The sequence below is a fragment of the Marmota monax genome, unplaced genomic scaffold (assembly GCF_021218885.2).
Source record: "Marmota monax isolate L192 unplaced genomic scaffold, Marmota_monax_Labrador192_F-V1.1 WCK01_AAM20220418_F8-fsc00005, whole genome shotgun sequence".
NCBI classification, from domain to species: domain Eukaryota; kingdom Metazoa; phylum Chordata; class Mammalia; order Rodentia; family Sciuridae; genus Marmota; species Marmota monax.
In genome coordinates, this window is record NW_026692254.1 from 32,788,892 (window position 1) to 32,804,180 (window position 15,289).

The window sequence follows — 15,289 nt, forward strand, 5'->3', positions numbered from 1 at the left end:
TAATGAATAAATAGAAGGAAGACCTATAGAATAGAGAAAGGTGATTAGCAGGAGGAGGAAAGAGGGAAAGAGGAAATATTGGGGACTGAAATGGAGCCAATTATATTCTGTGCATATATGAAAAAATAAAAATTAACCCTAGTATTATGCATAACTACATGCAAGAAAACATTAAAAAATAAACAAATAGACTTTAAAAAAAGGTTATATGTGAGTATAACTTAGGTTAACCAAAACAAAAAGATGTAAAAAATAGAGGATGAGATGAGACCATTCAAATGTATGTGCCTTCCCTGAGCACCACCCTGACCCCAGTCCTGAGGAAGTACACAAATTTGTATGTAAATCCTGGATTTGTGCACTCTTTTAATTTGATTGCCTTATTTCTAGGTTTTTTCCTAAAATCACAACTCAGTATTTGTTCTAGGTCCTGTATTTGGACTCTTCATTTTGTTCTCTGTTTTTTCTCATGGCAGTTGGTAGAACTCTTCCACTTGGGTCTGCTACTAAAACCGTACACCTTGACAAGTATGCTTGGTCACCAGGAGCCAATTCCCTTGAGGGTCATTTGCTTGCTCTGACTGAAGCAGCCACCTCCTTCCACCCCAAGAAGATGACAGATGAAGTATTTAGCTTAGGTGCTGACTGAAGGTGCCATTATGTTGGGAACCACTAAGCAGGCCATGGGAAGATCAGCAGCTCAGGTCCCAGGGAACAGCAGCAGAGTTCAATGTGTTCCCTTCTGAGTGTTGTGTCCTCACTTCTAGCTGAATGGGACTTGTGCTGGCCTGGTAATTAAGGTTAATGAGCACACTCCATCTGGAAGGTCAAAAGACAAATCTATTCTTTGAGTCCACATTCTTTTCATTTTCCCCAACAGGAAGGATCCAGAAGACACTGATAATCATCACCTGGGCTATGTTGGCCAGGTTCTGGGGCTCCATTCTGGTCCCAGACAAGATGGAAGTCACAAGAAAATCCCACTGAGGTCCCATGCCTATGATGGATGAGGTGTGTGATATCAATTTGAGGCAGACTCTGTGCCTGGAATTTCAGAGTCAGAGCTTGAGAGGCCAGACTCAGTCCTACTGTGAAACACAGGAGAATGAAGCTCAGCACATTTATCCTCATCTGAGAGTCAGTAAATGACCAGGTAAAATCCACATCGTAGGCCTCCAGGCACAGTAGGAAATAGAAACCTGGGCTTGATCCACGTTCACCTGTGGTGTTGCTCTGTGACTCTGGACAAATCCCTTCCTTTCCCTACTCTCCAATCTCCTCCTCTATGAAATGGAAGTAGGTGGCTAGATCATGTGTTAAGAGTGAAATCTAAGGAACCCTAGAAGTTTTAGGGGTCTCTGGAGTGTATTCGTGACTGTGGTACTTATGGAGAGAGTGAGAGATATGATTCTGAAGGTTAGGAATTACATGAGGATTTACTTCTTAAAAAACGAAAAGACCAAGCAAATATAGTCACATAATTATGCAGATTCTGCACCATGGAAATGTAGGTGCTTAGTATGTTGGGTTTTTTTGAACTTTTCTAAGGTTATAATTTCTCAAACAATAGAAAAATCAAAGCCGGATCAGAAGAGCCTCCCATCCCATCACAAACATGTGCACACAGCAATGTATGACTTATTTTGTGTTGTATGTGTAATACATCATATTTGAGGTATTTTTCTTGAACCCACCTCTTTGCTTTACAGAATTTCTTATCCTTCTTTTGTATATGTTTTAAAAAATTATTTTAATTAGGTATATATGACAGCAGAATGCATTTTGATTCATTATACACAATTGCAGCACAACTTTTCATTTCTCTGGTTGTACATGATGTAGTGTCACATAATATGTACAGAGAAGTGATGGGAGGGGAGGGGAGGGGAAGGGGGTAAGGGAAGGTCAGCAGAATAAAATAGACATTACTATTGCTGTATATATATGACTGTATGACCAATATGATTCTGCTCCCTGTACACTCAGAAAAATGAGAAATTATACCCCATCTGATTCAAATGTATGATATGTCAAGATCATTGTACTGTCATGTGTAACTAATTAAAACAAATGAAAAAAATAAAAAGACAAAGAAGGGTGAAGGGGGATGGAAGGGGGAAGATGAAATAAATAGGGAAAAGAAGGAAAGAAGACAGGAGGGTCTCGCAGGAGAGCACAGCCCATCCTTATCCCTTTTCAAATCCTGTCCTATTCTCTGGAATTCCAGTTAACTTGGAGAGGATGGACAGGGAGTGAAAGGGGAAAAGAACCTTCTGCAGAGCAAGAGAGACAGACAGACAGACTGGAGCAACCCAGGGCATCCATCAATCCCAGAAGCTGATGGCAGATGGTGGTCCCATCCAGATGAACAAGTGGGCAGTTGAATGAATAAATGAATGCATCCTGCTCAAGGGAACCATAGGTATCTAACCAACATTAAAACAGAAAAGCCAAATGTGCGTAAACATAAAGACTAAGACAGGCAAGACGCACCTTGGGTTTGTGAGAAAGCTGCATAACGTCCCCAAGCATCCACTCATTTTCATATGCCATGGCAATTCTTGAAACACTCTCCAAAAAATGTTCTGTCGCTGGAAGTATCTGACCAAGACTAGGTGAAAATGTGTTTTCTTGAGATTCATTGGGTTCTGACAAGCATCTGGACTGCTCTCCCTGACAGGCATGGTTATATCTATTTTAAAATCAATTACAGTTTAATGCTTCTGACTTTTTTGTATATGTCCATAGTGTAATAAAAACATGACAGCTCTGTAGCCATAATTACAAAATAAAATTCAAGGTAGCTTGAAAAAAATTATTTTAATTAGGTATATATGACAGCAGAATGCATTTGATTCATTATACACAATTGCAGCACAACTTTTCATTTCTCTGGTTGTACATGATGTAGTGTCCCACCATATGTGCACTAAGACCCTAGATACACCTAGGGTAATGATGTTCATTTCATTCAACCATCTTTCTTTCCCCCATAGTCCTTCCCTACTACTCCTTCCCCTTTGCCCCATCAAAGGTCCTCCATTTTTCCCATGTCCCTCCCCCCCATTATGGATCATCTTGCTAACTCTGTTACAAAGTTGTAGGTCAACAGCTTTTCTCAATCTTTGACAGTGGAAGTTTATCTTGGTACAGTTTCTAAAAAGAATAATACCAATCAGAATTAATTATATAGAACCTAGAACCTATGACTATGGTTAATAACTTATTATATATTTCCAAATCTCTAGAAGAAATAATTTTGAATATTTTCAACACAAAGTATTTGAGATGATGCGCATACTAATTACCCTGACTTAATCATCACATGTTGTATATAGCTATCAAAATATCCCACTGTTCCCCATGTATAATAATTATGCCTATTAATAATAATTTTTTAAAAATCCCAGAGCCAAAGAACAGCAGAACTTCAACCAAACACACATTTCTAGTCCTGGCTATGTACTTATTAGTGGCTAATAGCAAACAGCACACATATTCAAGCTTCATGCTTTTACAATTCACAGGACAGAATCAAACACCAATTGCTGAAGAACCCTGAATATCCTTCCTAAACAGTTTTCTGTTATCTTAAGACATTGAATAGAATGGACAGTTTAAAGAAATATCTCAGGTCCTCAGCTTGGAACTCTGGAGGGCAGAACACTAGAATTGTTGTCAAACCAGATGTAGACACTATCCTTGTTTATAAGAAATGAACTACTCAACTTGGCTCAGCCCCACAGTGGCTTAAGATGCTATACCTGCACTCCAGCTCCTTCTCAGAGGAAGTAGTGCACCCTCTCTGCAGGAGAATATTATTCTAGCCATGCAGTGTTTCATATTAATGTTCAATATCCCACCCAAATTGGGGCTGGGGTTGTGGCTCAGCGGTAGAGCACTCGCCTCACAGGTGCGAGACCCTGGGTTCGATCCTCAATACCGCATAAAAATAAATAAGTGAAATAAAGATATCATGTTCAACTACAACTAAAACTAAATATTAAAAAAAATCCCACCAAAATTTTTATCAGGTGTTATCAAGAAATTGAACAAAATGAAGAAAAAAACCCACAAGACAATAGAAGCTGACTCACAGAAGACCTAGACATAGAAGTTCTAAAATGTGGGATTATAAAAACATTATGATAAGGGTTTGGAAATGTAGTTCAGTGGTTGAACACTTGCCTACCATGCATAAGGCTGTGAGTTCAATCCCCAGTACTGCAAAATAAAACAAGACCTCCCAAAAAAATCACTGTGATAAATATTACCAGGAAAACAAGTGACAAGGTAGAAATATTTCATTGTAGGGCTGACAATTATTTCAAAGGATCAAAAGATCAGATAGAAATTCTAAAACTAAAGGGTAATGAAGGGAAGGGAAGAGGGATGAGAATAGGAAAGACAGCAGAAAGAATTGGTTATAGCTTTCCTATGCTCATATATGAATACATGACCAGTGTAACTCCACATCATGATATTCAGCCACAAGGATGGGATCAAAATTGTAATAGGTTGCACCCCATGTATGTATAATATGTCAGAATTCACCCTACTGTCATGTATATCTAAAAACAAAACAAAAAATAAGGCTGAATTGAAATTTGAACTGATAGGTTTAGCAACTGATTGGACACAGCAGATCAGATGCATGAATTGGAAGTTATTTCATTAGAAAATATTCAGATTACAGCACAAAAATAAAAGAAATGTGGGGTTGGGGATGATCCTTAAGCTGACTTCACTGCAAAACTTGGAGAAAATGTAGATGGACATAAATATCATAGTAATTTGTGAATGCTACATACCCTGACCATGTAGAAATAAGAGAGCAATGGCCAATGGGAAGAGAATGTTGAAAGAAGGTGGACTCCTGAGCAAGATTCCTAGTTTCCTAATATTTAATAGCAGGAAATAGATATTTAAAGTTGACTATTCAAACTACAGAGATTGAAGCACATCTAAAAAACAAAGGTAAACAGTAAGAAAGCTAATACTAGTGACTAAAATTAGATATTGGAAGAGAAAAAGAGGAATAAGAGTAGCAATTGGCAATGAAGAAAAAACACAAATAAAATAAAAATCAGAAAAATAAAATAAGTATATATACCTAAACTCCATTTTCAAGGCCAAAATAGGGGGAGACCAAAAACTCAGGAGGAAATGGATTAAGGATATTAACAAAGTTCACAAAAAAGGAAATGCAAATGGGCTTTAAACATATGAAATAATGTTAATCTTTTTCACTAAAATAAATCAAAATTAAAGCTACACTGACAGTTACAAGGATGCATTCATTTGTCAAATTTTTAAAGTGATATATATATTATCTGTCCATTTCACTGTATGTAAAATTTGCCTTTAAAAATCTATAAACAATATTGAATTTTAGTTATTACTATGCATGTTGATATATACTTATATCTATATCTTTCTTTGAAATGCATTAAACAGCAAGAATAATGGATAGGGGACTGATTATCAATAAAACAAATGTGGCAAAATATCACTGTACTGTGTACTTCTTTCAAATTTTCTTTATGTTTGAAAATGTTCAGGAAAAAATTCATTGTGGCAAAAATGAAAAAGCTTACTATCTCTGTTTACAAAGTTGTAGGTCAACAGCTTTTCTCAATCTTTGAAAGTAGAAGTTTACCTTTGTACAGTTTCTAAAAGGAATAAGACCAATCAGAATTAAAATGGATTTATCTTTAGAACAGCAATTTCCTCTATAGGAATTTAATTGAAAGTCATACTCAGGCATATGGAAAATGACAAAGCTACAGGGATATTTGTTCCATGATTGTTTGATTAACAAAATATTAGAAATCATCTTTTGGGGCTGGGGATGTGGCTCAAGTGGTAGCGCGCTCGCCTGGCATGCGTGCGGCCCGGGTTCGATCCTCAGCACCACATACAAACAAAGATGTTGGTCCGCTGAAAACTAAAAAATAAATATTAAAAATTCTCTCTCTCTCCCTCTCTCTCTCTTTAAAAAAATGTTCACTTTCCAATTCTCCAGACTTTGCTATTCTTAAAAAAAAAATAGAAATCATCTTTTATAGAAAAACGGTTTTACAGAAGTATGGTTAAGTATACTGTGGTATATCCATACAATGAAATATACTACAGCTATTAAAAAGAAAGAGACAGACTTGTATATATTGATATGTAATAATCTCCAAGATAAAACAAATTGAAAAAGTAAGATGTGGGACAGTTGGTATAATTGGCTTGCATGTGTATGAAAAACAAATATGTAATTTTCTTTCATAAGCATAGGATACCTATAGACAAGAAGGATGTAGAAGGATCTAAAAATAATAGCTACCTTTCTGAAGGTGAATTGGATCACTAGAAACTGCTTTTTCATTTTTAGGCACTTGGGTTGATTCTGTATCTTAGTTATCACAAACAGTGCTGCAGTAAACATGGGTATGTAGGTATTTCTTTGGTTTGCTGATTTAAATTTTTTTTGGATTTATATCCAGAAATTGGATAATTTGATCATATGATGGATCTATTTTCAGTTTTATGAGGAAACTCCATATTGTTCTCCATAATGGTTGTACTAGTTGACATTCCCACCAACAGTGTATAAGAGTTCCATAATAGATGAAGACAACATGGTACAGACACACAGTGGAATATTAAAGCCATAAAGAAGAATGAAATCCTGTCATTTACATTTAAACAGATGGAACTGGAGAACATTATGTTATGTTGAATGAAGCAAACTAAACACAGAAAGACAAGTACTATATATTCACTCAGAAGTGGAAGTTTAAAAAAAGTTGACCTGGATATAGAATAGGGGTTACTTGAGGTTGGGAACGAGTAGTGGAATGAGGATAAAGGGAGGCTGGATTTGATGAGTACACACTATATGCTTGTATTGAAACACTGCATTAAACCCTATTAATATATACAAGTAATACATGTTAATAAAAAAATTAAAAACCCTGCTTTTCCTTGTTTTCTTTTTATGCTTTTGAATTATGCACATGTATCATTTATATAAAAATGTTAAATCTAATCCTCAAAAAGTTAAAAATAGAATTACCAGGTGATCCAGCAATTCCACTTCTGTGTATATACCCCAAAGAATTGAAATCAGGGGCTCAAGGAGATTCGTACACTCATTTGTAGCAGCATTATTTACCATAGCTGATAGGATAGAGACAGCTCAGCTAACAAGTGACAGATTAATGGATAACAAAATGTCATGTGTTTATACAATGACATATTCAAACTTAAAAAGGGAGGGACATTATGGCATAGGATACAACATGGAAGAAACTTGAGATCAGTATGCTAAATGAAATAAGAGAGTCATGAAAGGACAAACACAGAATGAGTCCACTTATATACAAGGTCCCCAAAGTAGTCAAATTCATAGAGATGGAAAGAATAGTGGTTACCAATGGTTAGGGGTAAGGAGAACAGAGAGTTCAGATTAATGGATAGAGCATTTCAGTGTGAAACCATAAAGAAGTTCTGGGATGGAAGATAATGATGGTTGCACAACAATATAAATGTATCTGATGCCACTGGAATTGTACTTTTTCTCCCCAGTACTAGGGACTGAACTCAGGCTTCTCTTATGCCAGGCCTCTAAGCTACATCTGCAGCCCCGGAATCGTACACTTAAAAATAGTTAAGATGGGGTTGGGCACAGGGGTGCACGGCAATAAAGCCAACAATTTAGGAGGTTGAGGTAAGAGGATCATAAGTTCAAGGCCAGTGTCAGCAATTTAGTGAGACCCTAAGCAGTGAAACCTGTTTCAAAATGAAAAATAAAAATAAAAATAAAAAGCTACATCCTGGATGGGTGTATAGCTCAGTGGTAAAGCACTCCTGGGTTCAATCCCTGGTACCAGCACCAAAACAAAAATAAAACAAAATTCCTCCCAAATTGATTCCCCCCAAAACTGTTAAGGTGATAAATTTTATGTTATGTGCATTTTTGCTATAATATTTAAAGTTATATTTAAAAAGGAAAGGGAAAGGCAGCACGAGCTGACAGCATGGCAGCTCCCAGCCCTGCACCAGGAAGAAGCTGCCAGGGCCAATGCTTTTTGCCAGGAGAGATCAGGACCGGGGCTGAGCATCTCAGGAAATAACAATTCTTCCTCTGTCCCATTCTGTTTCAGTTGCTCCAGGGCCACTGCCAGCACAGTGATTCTCTCTGAGTGAAAGGCCATGCTGTTCTCACTGGCTCTGGGCTGTGATGTCCTGCTGCTCCCCCTTCTTCCTGGAATAGCCTGACCCAAGGTCCTTCTGAAGTGGTGACCACTCCAAAAGCAGGTCAGTGGCCCAGTGAGTAGGTAAGAAGAGGCAAGGTCTGGAATAAGCTTTGAGAATGCTTACACAGCCATGTTCTTAAAGCTCAGATTGGGGGTGTGTATCCTCACTTTGCCTTTCACAAGAAGAGGAAGGGATATGTAGAGATCTTGGGTTTGTAATGTAGGACCTCGGGTAAATCATTTTTCTGCTCCGTGATTCAGTTTTCACATTCATAAAATGGACGTATTGATGCCTGGCTAACTAGCTTCCAGGGCAGTCATGAAGTTTAAAAACAAAACTGGATGTGACAGCACAGTATGAATACTAGTGCTATGAAAGTTCAGAGATGAGTACAGGAATGCTTGTTATGAATGGAGAGAACTGCAATTGGCCCTTTATCTTGAGGTTCTCCTTCCCTGCAGGAAGCAGCTCTGCCCACCCTCGCCTGCTCCCAGAGTTCGTATATCATTTCAAGTACTTACTGACTGCTCACTGGGGCCAGGGACTGTGCTGAGTTTTTACACTTAAGTTTTATTGCTTATAATATTCACACTCTTGTAAAGCATGCATTGTTTCCTGCAGTCAGCAGGAGGAAAATCAGGTCCTTGAAAAGTCAGTAAACCTCCTTAAGATGAATGAGTGGTCAATGATGGTGAGTTGCCCAGACTTGCTCTGCAGAGCAGCAATGGGGCTTCAACTCCTTCTGACTGCCAAAATTTTACTTCCCATTGCGCCTGCAATTTTCAAATGGTGTCACCTGAGGCCTGCACAGAGGGAAAGGAAACATAGACCCTGCATGGCTCCTTTCCTCTGACATAACAGCAGCTTCTCTTCATCTGTTCATACATTGTGTTTGACATTCAGTTTTATTTGAAAAATTCATTGCCTAATTTTAAAAATGCATTTGATTGTGTTCAAATGTTGGGTTGACTAAGTGGAAAGCATTATTCTCATCTTCTTCCTGAACGGCTTCAGGGAGTGAAGGCAGCTGCAAGGGCTCTAACCTCAAGCTGCCCTCAGCCCCACTTGAGCCCCACCCCTGTTGGGAATCATTGTCACATTTCCCATCCACCCTGGGAAGGAATAGGCTGCACAGTTAGAGACACCAGTTAGGGCTATGACCATGTGGCTCCCTTAAAAGGTATGCATATAACCTCTTCCCTTTCTTATCCTCCTGTGGGTGCCCTGAACAGCAGGTTCTTGCTTGGGGTGGTAGTCGGGGACAGAAAAAAAAAAAAGATATCATCATTCTGTACTGATCCAAAGAAGTGGCCCTAACCTTCCCCTCTCCATTGCCCTGGCTCTCCACAGGGGTGGAAAATGGTACCAGTCAAGCCTGAGCCGCAGGAGGAGCCTACAGTAGCCGCCAGGAGATGGAGGAGCCCACGCCTGAGCCTGTCTATGTCGATGTGGACAAGGGGCTGACCTTGGCCTGCTTTGTCTTCCTTTGTCTCTTCCTCATAGTAATGATCATTCGCTGTGCCAAGGTCATCATGGACCCATACAGTGCCATTCCCACATCTACTTGGGAAGAGCAACACCTGGATGACTGAGGCACAGAACAGCCACATGGGGGCAAGACCCTGGTGCTCTCTGGACAGTGGTGCCCCAACATGCCCCTCAGAGTGCCTGGCTATCCACTTGCTGGCCCACAGAGGCAAGGAGTGGATCTGGCCACCAGAGATGGAGAAGGTTCACTTTAGTCTTGCCTACTTTCACAGGAGTGCCACAGGGAGATGCTCCAGTATTGAGGATGCAGGAAACTACGGCCCCCGGAGAGGAGAGCACTGGTCTGGGACTCAGGAGGCTAGTTCCATGCTCGGGTGCCACTATAAGACTGTGGGGTGGTCACCTAGACACCCCCACCACACAAAAGTGGTCTGTACTTAAAATGCAAAATAGCACATGGAGGCTCCCAGCAGAGATGTCCCTCCAGAAACCATGATCCTTCCCATGAACTAGTGATGGAGCAGGCAGTGAAGGATGAAAGGAGGCTCAGAGTGCCTCCCTGAAAATTCACAAAAGGCACAGAGGCTGCTTCCAAGCAGTATTTTTTTTTAAACTAAAATATAGAGGGATATATTTTTCCTGTAATAAATGAAATGTGCATTTTAGAAACCCGGGAAAATACAGAAAACTTGAAGGAAAAGGGAAAAATAGCACAGTCCCACCTTCCAGAAGTCACCATTTTGATATATTTCTTCCACCCTTTTTTAACACATTTTTTAAGTCAAATTCATACAGTATGCATGATGCCGAGTTGCTCCATGTGAGAGCACAAGACCTCCCATTTCGTCACTGTTTGTCACTTGTTTCTAGTAACCAGAAAGCATTCCCTCGGGGAGTTATGTCATGATTTAATAATTAACTTCTTTGGTTGTTCATTTAACTTTTCCACTAATTTCTCCTCACACAAAATTACTTCATCCAGTCACCTTTTAAGGGGGATAGCTGGGCTCCAGTCCTTCTTTAGCTGTTCAAAGTCTTGTAACCTTGAGCAAGTCACCTCACTTTTTGGTGCCTCCATTTTCTTATTTTAAGACAAGGAGGGAAGACTTTGTTTCTTTTCCTTTTTTCATTTCTTATTTACTTCATATGAATGAAAGTATAGGAGAGGGAGATTTTTGCTTATAAATGTGCTATAGAGGGAGGGGTGGTCAAGGAATAAGTTTTTGACAATGACTCTTCTGTGGGTCTCACATGTTTTCTCTCATATGTGGAGATAAAACAAAAACCAAAACAAAACAACCTGAAAGCAGAAGAGGTTCTTTTAGGGGATATGTAGAAGACTGGCAGAAGAAAGGGCAAAGGAGACTAGTAAGGAGGGCAGACATTATCAATATGATCAATATACAATATATGCACGTATGGAAACATAATAGTGTTAATTTGTACAATTAATATGTGGTAATAATAAAACAGTCAACCTGAAAGTAACAAGGTGATTATTAGGGACTTGGAAGTGTGCTGTGGGGAATAGGGAAGGATCAAAGAAGACAGTCCAGAGACCGATATGATCAATGCACAACTGTCTGCATGTATGGAATTGCCAAGTGAATCCCATTAATGTGTACAATTAATATGTGTCAATAAAAGTTGACATAAAAAATTAAAATCAACTGAAAATTTAGGAGAAATTAACTAACCAAAGAAAAGTCTGTGAAGCACTAGAAAGGGATTGGATCTTTGGTAAGTCTTAAGAAAATACTTGACAAAAAGGAGAGTATAGATTTATACTTGAGAGTCTGCCTTAGTCTGAACAATGCTTGTGTCTGGTGCCCCTGAGACAAGCTAAAAACAGATTTGGCACCTGGGAAAAATGGGTAAAAACAACTCAACGTGACCAGTATCTCCTGGCCTCTACTCCTTCCAGCCAATATTCTCAGTGTGTGATTATTGACCCAGAAGGCTCTGGTATGGTACTTCCTCTGTCTCTGTCTCTGTTTCTTGCTCTGGCTTGAAGATCACCTCAGGTTTGTTAATGCAGCACTTTTTTTTTTAAAGATTTATTAATCAGCTTTATTGGTTCTTTTTAGTTATATATGACAGTAGAGTGAATTTTGGTATAAATACACAAGCATGGAATATATCTTATTCTAATTAGGATCCCAGTTTTGTGGATGTACACAATGGTGAGATTCACTGTGGTGTATTCATTATGTACATAGAAAAATTATGTCAGAATCATTACATTGTCTTTTCTTTTCCTATTACCACTCCCTTCCCTTCATTCCCCTTTGTCTAATCTACTGAACTTCTTAATGGGAAATTATGTAGGACTTTACCAAACAGCTAACTCATGTCTTCTGAAGTATGACATGTTTAACTTTAGGAACTGTTCATTCAAGGGGCCAAATTAAATATTTCCTTAAAAAATTGTGACACACATTCTTCATGTACTGGGAATCTTACACCTACATAACACTGAACCTTAGAAATTATTCCTGTATTTATCAACAAAAAAGAAAGTGCTTGGGGAATTTCACTTGCCCAATGACAATAGGTTGCTGTAGCTTTCCAGTACCACATTCTGTACAGAGTCCTGTTAGCACCATCTAGGTCCTTCCACTCCTTTAAGATGAAGTTCATAGCTACATTCTCAGATGATACCAATCCCTGAAATGGCACTTTTTCCCTTAACTCAAATCATCATCTCTGGGTCACAAGAACATGACTCGTGGTAGCTTATTCCATGTTTGCATATCTTATATAAGATAGAGCTTGATTTGTGCTCTATATGAAGGGAGAAAGAAACATCATGGTAGTAATATCTTGCATGAGTACAAAAACTAAATTTGTGCAAATACTAAAAATTTTAGTACAAGTACTAAAAATACTATTATAAACTTTCCATTATAGACTCAGAATTGTTCTTGTTGCTTTGACAAAAATTCCAATTTCCTTATGATCTAGTGTGAAGACACAAATACATACATGGAAATAATGTTACATGAACTAATTTAGACAAACGTTCAATCAACTTAAGTCAGCATGACAAAGAAGTACAAAGAGTAGCTTTTAAAAATGTAGTCCCAGGGACTGGGTTTGTGGCTCAGTGATGAAGCACTTGCCTAGCATGTGTGAGGCACTGGGTTTGATTTTCAGCAACACATATAAATAAATAAAAATAAAATTCTATCAAAAACTAAAATAAAAAAATAATGCAGTCCCAGCTGAGCATGGTGTCACATGCCTGTAATCCCAGCAACTCAGAACATTGAAGCAGGAGGAGTGCAAGTTCAAAGCCAGCCTCAGCAACTTATTGAAGCTTTAAGAAAATTTAAATAAATAAACAGATAAATAGGGCTGGGGGTGTGGCTCCGTGATTAAATGCCCTTGGAGTCAATTCCCACTATCAAAAAAAAAAATGCATCCCAATTTTCTCTCCCTTTTTCCTTCCCCTGTTTTCTTTCTTCTAACTTGTTTTCCTCCTATTTATTTGTTGGTTTTTAAATTGGTGCTTTATAGATACATATAAAGGTAGAATTCTCTGAGGTTTATTCATGTATATACATAGAATGATTTTGTCAATTTCATTCTGTAGTTCCTGTCCTTTCCTATCCCTCTCCCCCATCCCCTTCTTCTACTCCACTGATCTCCCTTTCACTTTCATGGGATCTCCCTTTTAAAAATTTTACTCTAGTTCCACATTTGTGAACCCCAGTATTATGTATAACTATAATGTACTAATAAAATAATAAAATATTTTAATTTAAAAGATTAAAAACATTTTAGGGTTATGTATAATATAAGAATATGAGTTGAAAAACTTGATTCACACACCACATGCACACAAAACTTTTTGTATTATCAAGTTGCACTTTACTGAAAAGCCAAAGATATTTCAAACTTCTCCATGAATTTGTTCTCATGAACAAGAAGATGCAATAGCAACATGAAAGCACAAAGAACTTATGCCAGGTTAATGGACCTATAAATAGTTCCATACTAGGTGAGTGTTCCTTGGCTGTGATGAGACAAGCAGTAAGCATGTTTGAGGAACTTATAAGCAAGCAAATTCACTTTTAAATAATTACCTAATTCTAACAATAAAAACATTCATGTGCTCACTGTTATTAATGAATTCTTTAGTTCCTGCCTTGGCATCCTATATTTTTCTTATGTATCTAAAAGACTTGCTAGTGTCCACATAAGGCTGGACACCTTCATCCTAAAGCAGAGAGTGTATAATGAGAGGCCAATAAAAAGTGATGTTGTTGATCAAGTTTACGTTCTCCTCATAAAAGAATGGAAATGGGTGTCAGGGAGAGTCAAAGTAGAAGAAAACAGGGGACAGGTGATCACCTCTCAGGCCACAGAATAATAAAAATACATAATAGGAAACTCATCCTAGGAAAGAAAACAAGAAAAGAATAAGAGAAGAAAAGAAAAAAAAAAGTGATGTTTTTAGTTAGCTTTTCATTTCTGTGACCAAAATGAAGAAAAACTAAGAGAAGAAAAAGTTGATTTTGGCTCACAGTTTCAGAGGTCTCAATCCACAGATGACCACCCCCTATTTCCCTGGACCCAAGATAGAAGAAAAACATCATCACCAAAGGGTGCTGTGGAGGAAAGCTACACCCCTCATGGTGGGGTCAGGAACAATGGGAGGCCCAGGGAAGATGAACCATTTCAGGACACACCCAGGACCCAGCTCCTCCAGCCACACCCCACCTTCCCAAAGTTACCACCCGGTCAGTCCATTTAAACTAGGATGGATTGATTAGCAGTTTCATAGGCTCAGGGTATGTTTGTTTATTCTGGGGGACACAAATCAACCTCTTTTAGATATAAGAATTTGAGTAACTTACTAAAACAATACAGTTAGTAATAGCAGAACAGAGATGTGAATCTAAGCAGTCGGACTCTAAAGCTCATGTTCTTAGCCACCAAGAAATGAAGGGATGAGTCCAGGCAAGATTTCTCTAGATGTATAGTGAAGGATGAGTGGGAGAGGAAGTAGGTGACACATAGGCCAACAAGGAATTTATTATAAGGACACTGGAAAGACACTAAAGAACACCTGGACTAATTAATACATTGACAAAATTGATGGAGAAAAGGGCAGGAAACCCTATAACCCATCTTTGTTATTTGTTTCTCCCCAGCCTTCCATTGTTAGAGCAGATGATATTTAGGGGCTGTATTATGCCTTTTTTGATTACTATGAGGAATATGAGATAAAGAGTTGTGACCTGTGCCTAGAGAACTAGCTAGGAGATCTCTTACCTCTTTTCCTCTCCTTGTACACACACTTAAGTAAAACTGGTAAACATGAATTTCCAAAGGTGGTCTGGATTTGAGTATGTACATTTGTCAGCATTGGCTGCCATAACAAAATATCATGACTAAGTGGCTTTAACAACGTAACTTTCTCATAGCTCTGGAAATCCAAGATCTTTGATCAATAAGTTGCAGATCCAAGAGAACAAATGATACAGTTACACTCTTGAATCTAAAAGCCTGAGAATCAGGAGAGTCATTGGTGTAAGTTCCAGTA

At 38.3% G+C, this 15,289-nt stretch overlaps 1 protein-coding gene across 2 annotated transcripts in view; it reads left to right on the forward strand.

Moving 5' to 3' along the window:
• Ctxnd1 (cortexin domain containing 1) overlaps positions 1-15,050 on the forward strand; it is a 50,884-nt gene extending 35,834 nt beyond the window's left edge. Inside the window, exons 2-4 of one of the 2 annotated variants that reach the window (XM_058577652.1) lie at positions 881-1,153; positions 8,157-8,310; positions 9,601-15,050. In XM_058577652.1, the coding sequence (XP_058433635.1) occupies positions 9,663-9,842 (180 nt within the window). In that variant the 5' untranslated portion in view covers positions 881-1,153; positions 8,157-8,310; positions 9,601-9,662 and the 3' untranslated portion in view covers positions 9,843-15,050. The remainder of the gene's footprint in view (positions 1-880; positions 1,154-8,156; positions 8,311-9,600) is intronic. The other variant, XM_046438989.2, reaches the window with a different exon arrangement.
• Positions 15,051-15,289: the final 239 nt, after the last annotated feature.